The sequence below is a fragment of the Buceros rhinoceros genome, unplaced genomic scaffold (genome assembly GCF_000710305.1).
Source record: "Buceros rhinoceros silvestris isolate BGI_N320 unplaced genomic scaffold, ASM71030v1 scaffold44661, whole genome shotgun sequence".
Lineage (NCBI taxonomy): Eukaryota > Metazoa > Chordata > Aves > Bucerotiformes > Bucerotidae > Buceros > Buceros rhinoceros.
The window spans coordinates 1-8,646 of record NW_010396800.1 but is presented as its reverse complement, the minus strand read 5'-3'; the positions used below and the strand labels follow the sequence as shown (position 1 = coordinate 8,646).

Genomic DNA, 8,646 nt, shown 5'->3' with positions numbered 1-8,646 from the left:
GCAGCAGGAACAACAGAGTTCCTACACAGTAGGACACACATTAGTATCAAATAAAGGAAAGTCTTAGTCAAAAAAGTAGGTTTGGGGTATATTCGCCTACGCTCAATTGTAAGATGAACTTCAAACATATGTTTACACATACGCATTTAAGAAGAAAATGTGGTACATTACCATCCTGCATTCTCCAACAAATTCCGTGCAATGGGCTGAGGCACCGAGCAGTTGTAATAACCCATGCCTATGTAAGATCTCCATATCTTGTTCTTGCTTGCAATATTGTATAGAGTTTCAAGGATTTCATTTTCACCTAATTGAAAAGAAATTGTGTCAGAAAACTACAGTTACATATAATGCTTTTTTTTTAGTTTTTAACTGAAATGCCTTGTACTGCTGAATAAAAAAAAATGCAACATTGGTGATGCTGATCTGTAGCAGAAGAGAGCAGAAACCAAGAATGGTAAAGATAAAATAAAATATTCTGGGAAAATATTCTGGGAAAGTTTAAATTCTCCCAAAATTCTGGAAAATGCAACAACCAAATAACAACAGGGTTTATGGGAAACAATAGTGAGAGAAACAGCTGTAGGCAAGCAGCTTACAGAGACCTTCTTGTGCTAACACAGTGTACATTCTGGGTCTCTTGTACACGCATTAAAATGTTTCTTAGAAGGCACCTGTCATTAGCTAACGCCTGCAGAACCAGCATTGGATAAAGCCATGGTCGTCCACAGCTATGATTTAGCACCATATTTGCACAAACAGGGCTCACACCAAGCACCCAAGACTAATTTCTTAGTGTTAAAGAACTTTATTTTCTCGCACTTTCCCTAAACAGCTGATAAGATGGAACAGTTATTTTAACTCAATTTTAGTTTGCTTCAACAGTTTATTTAAAAAAAAAAAGTTAATACAGTATATCTACCTTAAGAAATTTAAGATTAACTTTTAAATGAGTCTGCCAGTTGAATTTGGAGAGATTACAACAGCATGCTTTTGATGGGTTCAGACAGGAAGCGTGTGCAGTCCCTCCCTCCTCCAACCATACTTTAGTCTTTGGTCTTGCTTTTACATACTTCTCAGTGTTCTGAAGGCTGTGCAAAAATAACCTTCAGTCAACCTTTTCCTACTAGTCAATGAATAATGCTACCAAACATCTGCCAAAGGGTAAGACTTACAAAATATTGTAGTACCCGAGGATGCAGGAAAATGGTCAGTAGGCTGTCTGAGATTACACAGAAAGGCCTGCCCAGCCTAACAGACCTGGGTGGAATGTGACACCATTCCTCCTAGGTGAGGGAAGCAGATTCTTTCCTCTTTTTCCTCCCAATCTGACCTTGGAAACTGCTGTACTGGGGCTGTTGCACTAAGTTCTATTCACTCCGCGCTGCAACTTGCAAAGCAGACTTCGGAATACAAGGTTACAGATCATCAAAGCAGAATAGTAGGGCCCTGGATGTCTCGAAACCTACTTTCTCTTTGTAAGTGACTCTTGCAGAAGAGATCAAGCCAAAACAAGCCAAACGCTCTGGAATCTGGTGAAAAATACTTCTCTAGGTTCTGAATTAACTTCTTCTGCAGACATAAACAAGGACTTTATAACTTCAGCTCATATTTCAAAACTCATCTTTCCTCTCCTCTCCTCTCCCTTTTACTCAAAGTGCTACTATTGCATTCCATGTATAAGGATCCATTTTAAAAAAAACCAACAACTTGTTTTTCAGTTAATTTCTTCCATTCTCACATCATACCTTCCACAAAGCTGGTTTTTTTTTTTTGCTGACCTTCATTTCTCACTTCAGAGTTCATTTATTCTCTGCCTTTGAGACAGTGTTACACTAAATCTAATGCATAAAGATTAATTTATTGTTTTCAGTAAAATGCAATTTTTGGGGGGACTCAAGAGTCATGTATTTACTATGCTTGAAGTCAGCAACGATCAGGGCAAAGTTTCTAAAGCGCAGCGACCTTCCCGCTCCGCCTCCCATGTAGTTTACTCCAGTCAGGTGCACCTGTTTATTCTAAGTCAGAGCTTTACCACTATAGAGATCCTCCTCTACCACTTGCAAAGCAAAAGTCTGAAAGACAGTTTTGGTGGAGTTTGAGAGGGAGAGTGGTATTCTTGCAGAACTCACGTATCAACCATTTTTTTAAAATTGTAATGAATTCGCTTGCTTAACTCCAAACACAGCTGAAGGCAGAATTTGCCTTCCATTTAACTTGCTCACTAGTCCAGTGTGACTCACAAAAACGCATTGAGTGCAATTTCCAGAGTAAACACATACCACAAATACTGTACTACGTGCCAGATAGCATCTTCCTATGCCTGACTAGACATTTCTTCTAGAGGGACATTTCTTGGCAAATACAGCTAGCAACTACCACATGAAGACTCTGAACTTGTGCAAGAGGCTCTGAAATAAACCAGTTTCCAAACTGATTCAAAGCACAAAGCCTAGTGAGACTGCAAACATCTTAGTCAGCAGCTAAGCTCAAGAGCAGAACCATATCCCACCTAGAAGAGCTCTGTTGATAGATCCCAACACTGAATGTATTTTTAATGATTACATTTTTATGACCTACCTGTGAAGACAGTTACACTGCTAGTTTTAATCAGGGTGATGAAAAGCTGGAGGGCACACTCCCCCTACTCCTGCTACACCTCACTTACCCTGCTCCTTCAGTCACTGTGAAGGCAACAGCAGCAGTACAGCTCAAATACACATCTCTCCCATTTGGCATGCCTCTTTGAAGAGACCTGGGATGAACACTCCGTTCCCTAGGCCTTACACCGCCTCAAAGTTCATCACAGCAAGTCTTTAGGAAGACAGCCCATAAGGAGTGGCACTCCTGAGTAATGGAAATCAATAGCTCCTGACTTGTCTGTCCAGCCTAGCTCACCTGTCACCAAATGTAATTTACGATGATTTAATTTTCATCAGTTCAGTGTTTGCTTTACAGAGATATGGTTCTGAATCTAAGCAAAACTGATGTAGGCAGGGTAAGAGAAATTTAACATGTATGCTGGGGTCCAGAAACCAGAGAACAAGGGAATTAAACCACTCTTAACAGCATCCCCAGCATCAATAGGAGGGATGGGGGAGACGCAGCCAGGAGAAAGCCACCACTTTCACACTGGTGCACAGCAGGATCAAGAGACAGCAGCACAAGCTGAAACAGAAGCTAGGTCTGGAGATAAGGAGAAGACTTTTCCCCATGAGAACAATCCAGCAGAGAGACTGGGCCTCCACCCTTTGGGGTTTCCTGTTCCAACAGGGTGAAGCCCTGAGCAGCCTCATCCGAGCCCAGAGCTGACCCTGCTCTGGGGCAAAAAACCTCCACAGGTTCCCATCAGCCTGAACAGGATCCTGTGTCGCTGTGAGTAGCTGTATTTTCCACTCCATCAAGCCTAGCTTTTAACAGTGTATTCCCATACGTTACTCTTGGAAGGCGTCTAACGCTTTATTGGTCACTCTGTATAACTAACACTAGTATAGAGGCAGAAGAATGCTAACCCAAGAGTAATTCTTTGTATGCTTAAATATTACTTTTCAAATTCTAAAGTAAATTGCAAAGTTTTCAGTCTGTTCAACAAGAGCATCACCAAACAAAAAAAATTGCATGGACTTTCTCTGCTGTGTGAAGGGTATACATTGGAACATATGCAGTAGAAACAGCATATTCTTGCAATTATTCATTTATTTAAAGCTAAAACATATGAAGATCAGGATTTCAGCAACTTTCAACATATATGCTTGAAAAAACACAGCTTGCAAGATGTTATGTCGGGTTACTGATTTTATTTTTTAAATTCTCCACAGCAATGGATGAAATTAAGGAGCAATATCCAAAACAGAAGGAAAAATATTTACTAGCGTTAAGAAATGGTTGGAAACTGACCATCACACTCAGCTGTTTGTTTCCAGTTTCTAAGACAACATGGGTAAAATGTCTTTATTGTGGGTTCATTTTAGTGGGTGTACATTATAAATTCTTTAAGAACCTTGGTCAGCAAAAATTAGAATTGCCAGCCAAGTCACTGCAGTTGATCTTTATTCCCCTCATCAGCTCATTAGATAATATGATCAAAGACAGCACCCAGAATAAAGTTCATTGATCTTGCAGTACTGCTATCTTAGAGCTGTGGAGAAAATTCACTGAGGCTCCCAGAGGACACTTCATGACTGCCATACCCACAGGTACAAAAGGCAAAAAAGAGTAAGAGGGAGTGAATTATCAGATTATAAAACAAGAATAACAGCATTGTCATTTCTGCTACTGTTTTTGTAGTTAGCATAGCAGATGTGCTTTGTACTTATGAATAATCTGCAAAATACGGTACCCAAAATGAGAGAGAGAAATCATTATAGAAGTTTGAGTTATATAAACTAAAACTTACAACACAAAAGGGAGGAGACTATTTATCTGATATAATTTTATTCATATTATTTCAGGTCTTAAAAAAAAAATCTAGCATCTGTGATCAAGGAAGCAAGATCTTCAGAACACTTGGTATAAAAAAAAAAGGGGGATGAATTTATTTTTCTTGCCTTAGCAGTTAGGTATCTGTCTAAAAAAAAAAAAAAATCAGATTATATTGAAGCAAAACAGTTCCAAAGCATGGTCAGACATGTAAAAACGCTGCAGGACAGAAGAAGTGCCTGTCCCAGGTGCTGAGGCCAACCAGCAACTTCCTAAGAGATGGGCAGAAAACCAATACCATCTGTTGCCCTGTCTCCTCCTCCTCCTTTCACTCAGGCCACCTGCAGTCACCCAGCCTGCCTGGGCAGCAGAGGCAACCCGAGAATGCTGCAAGAAGCAGAAAGCATGCAGTGGCTGAGTGAGAGCAACATGCCTGCCCTTCTCCATCCCACCTGCAAGGCCTGATGCCTTTGGAAGAGGGGGGTGCAACACAGAGCTAACTGCCACCAGTGGTAATGCAGAACCCTGCGCTGCTTGTGGCACCATTCTAGAGGATGACAATTACCCCTGCTACAGGCATCCAAAGCCTAGAGTGTGGACTCCAGCAGCACGGAATTTGAAATGACAAAATCAACTCTAAAAATCTGACTTGACATTAGGAGCTGACTATAAACTGATTCAGAATTAATTTTTAAGCAGCATTTTAAATAAAAAATCATAATTAAAATAGATTTAACTGCATCAACAGTCTTTCCTACAATTTAACTGCTTCTAAGCATTATCAATTCTAAGAGTGTTGAAGCTGGAGACCCAATTAGTTTCTTACACAGTTTTTTGTAAACTAATGTTTATAAATTCTATGGCTTGAGAATGTAGCTGGGAATATTTTGGAAAAAAAATCATGGCACAGTTTGTAGACTCTTTTTTAAAATTCAAATCCTGACCAAGAAAGCAGCAAGACATAACATGTATAAAGACTACCCATTAAATAAAGATGGACTGACAATAGCAGCATTGCAGGGATAACTATGACTGATAGAGAGAGCAGGTTTGCAGGGATGAGAGAGGATTACTCTTATATAGGTCATCTGGTCTTCTATGTCAGATGGCTCAATCACTGTACTGGTGCTAAAGCACCTTTAATACCTAAAGAAAAGCTTATTGTTAGAGTTTACTTAGTGTGACACTGGGGAAAAACGCTCTGTAATGCCAGCTGATCACAGTTAAGTGTCAAAAAGATGCCTAGCCTTGTTGTAAATAGTGACTGAAGTTACATGCCAAAATTAATATTTTCCCTTAACTACATCTGCAGAAAAAGCTGACTGTCAAAAAAGCCGCCCTTCCAGATTTGTTTGAGGTACAGGACTGCAAGTTATTGTCATGGGAAATCAGACATTTTGCTGTTTCACCACTGCTGGCTTTCAGTGGCACATTCAGGTGGTTTTACTACACTGTCAGTGGCCTCATGGCAGCAAACACTTTTAAAACAGCTTTGGTTTTTTTTGACAGAGCAGGGACAGAGGTAGTTCTGTCATGTTACATACCAAAAGAAGCAACTCATTTCAGAAAATCTTTTGGCACCATCTACATTCCTTCTCTCCTCCATTCACTGACCACGTCTGTACAAGAAGAGGTCAGGAAAACTATAGGAAAACTAATAAATACTAGAATAGCATTGCTGGCATAGATGCACTGGTACCAGCAGAGTATAGCATTTGACAGAATGACTTTTTCGTTCATACATAAACAAAACAGAAGTCCAGTTAAGGCTAGAGGCTTTCTCTCTCAATAGGTTACGTCTTTCAGGGAGGTAACGAAGCTTGATTCTTCCACTGAGGAGTGAGGCTGTGCTAAAATGCCTAGGAAGGACAACATATGTACAAAAAGATTGTGCTTCTACTGTAAACAAAGGTTTTATTTACGAGCAGTGGAATATGCAGTACTATTTAAAACATTTCTTTAAAATAAGATATATTCACAGGAGGATTTTTTTTTCTACTGCTATTGCACACATGCAGCTGACTGATTTTTCCATCTTTTAGACAACTTGTTACATTACCAAGGGAAGGATCTGTAATGCAAAACAATCTTTACTAATGCCACACCTAATCAAAACTTGGAAGATATGCATTTACATAAAAGATACACATCTGAGACACGGCCTAAAGCTATAAAAGTCTAAAAAAACCCAAATTATAATTGCAGAGACCTATGATACTCACCCAGATGTACTATTTATGGTGTGTGCACGTTTTTCTTGGCCTGAATATCTAATTCTATCTGTAAACATAAACTTCAATGAGACTTCAGTGCAAGCTTAACTGTGTTTCCTAATACAAGGGAGTAGCTCGAGCACAGCTGATTTGTTCAACTGCACTCTAACCTGTGGAGTCACTATTGTTAAGGTTTCTAACTGAAATCGCACAGAACAGTGAAAGTGTATATTTAAACTACTAGGAATTCCCATATTATAAATATGATAAATGCTGAAGCTGAACAACATGTTTTGAACTGCCTTGTCCTGTTTTCTCATGGCATGTATGAGTTCGGGGGAAGCAAAACTGTCTTCACAGAAATAATTAAAAAAACTTGTTTAAAATGGAATACAGTTCTCACAACACTTCCCTGATTTTGCTATTTCCCTTTAATACAAAGATATGATATATAATAAATAAAATACCATATTCACATAACAAATCCCACACTGGTGATTGGAAAGACAGTGTTCTCTAACGATACATTAACAAAGAAGCCAGTTTTGCTCTGAACATCTTGTTTACAGGATGTTCAATGTAAAGTTGCACAACTTTAACATTAAATTACAATAGGCAGTTAGTTCATCACACTGACCGCAGAAGAAAAAGCAGTGTGCAGGAAAGAATTTTCTGTACGTCACTCAAGCATCTCTTCTGAAAGTTCACTGTAACACGCAGTGCAATGTGAGACTCTGCATCACAGTCACATTCTTTCAAAGTTTGCTCTAAGGGAACAAGAACTGCATAGCAAGTGGAAGAAAATGCCAGTGAACTAAATACACTGTTAGCTAATGAGGTCCTGTTGCACAGCGAGAACTCTCACACTACAGAACGTCAACTAACGCACAGCAACATAGGAGACAGCCACTTCAAAACTGCTATGCAAATCAGCATGAGAACACATAAATCTGCATCAAAGTTTTGACTTAGGTTGACATCACTGGTTCAGTTTTCAACAACTTACTATAATGCCCAGCCAGATGTACAATGTACCACTTTTATGTGAGTTTTAGTAATGTAAAGCTTTAGAAGAGGATCATATACTAAATTAAAAACAAGCAGTTATTAGTGACAATCTACATTTAACCACACTTACAGGCCTAAAAATACAGTAATTTTAGAAGTTCTATTCTCTGAGGATAAGTGAAAATTACCCATCAGTCAGGGAGTACCTTGATTAAAACATATTAATCATAGGAAAACATGCCAAGCCATACTTTCGGCTGTTATACAGACAGACAAAGGTGATTAAATTCCATTTCTCTATCCTTCTCCCCATTTTACCAAAAAATAAAAGACCACTGTACTAACAAAGCATTTTAGAAGTCGAAACTTTCAGCCAGTACAGTATCTCTCTTGCCTAGAATCCATCTGTTCAGTCTCTAGTTTTCCTGGCTGTTCATTGTGGAACTGCTTCTTGCACGTGATGTCATCTTGGAGTAACCAGATTGAACTGGCCAGGAACCTCACTGGAGCTGCAGGCCTGAAGTTTACACTCAAATTACAGTGCTCAGATAAGCAATGAAAAAAAGCCAGGGAGAGGGATCAAGTTTTCTACAAATCAGGCAAAGGCACTTGACACATATATTAAAGTTGTACAAATATGGATGTAAGTAACTCCACTATCAGAATGGCCGCTGTGGCTTTGTTAGTTTCGGTGGAATTGTTTAGCTAGGTGGGTTTTCAAATGTTTCTTTCACTCAAGGGACTTCCAGCATGATGTTCACAGGTATCTATCAGATAAAATTCTGTGCTGTGATTGCTAACTTTTAAAAAGGTTAACATCTAAAACCTCATCAAATCACACCATTTCCTACACCAATTTGCTAAATTATTGTAGTGCCACAACTGATGGCTCAGAAGTTTTGTATTCCTGTAGTTCACCCGTCACCCTGAATGAGACAGATTCAGAACGCTGCCATTAACCTACTGCATATACATTATAACAAGACACAGAATATGCAGGTTATTA

General features: G+C 39.2%; 1 protein-coding gene across 1 annotated transcript in view; it reads right to left on the bottom strand.

Annotated features, from left to right (window-relative positions):
* The window catches only part of LOC104502078 (glycine dehydrogenase (decarboxylating), mitochondrial), a gene marked incomplete at its 3' end in the record, with an annotated part of 17,441 nt that extends 17,137 nt beyond the window's left edge, over window positions 1-304 (bottom strand). The window contains exon 1 of the mRNA XM_010145993.1: window positions 172-304. Coding sequence (XP_010144295.1) covers window positions 172-236 — 65 coding nt within the window. The remainder of the gene's footprint in view (window positions 1-171) is intronic.
* Window positions 305-8,646: the final 8,342 nt, after the last annotated feature.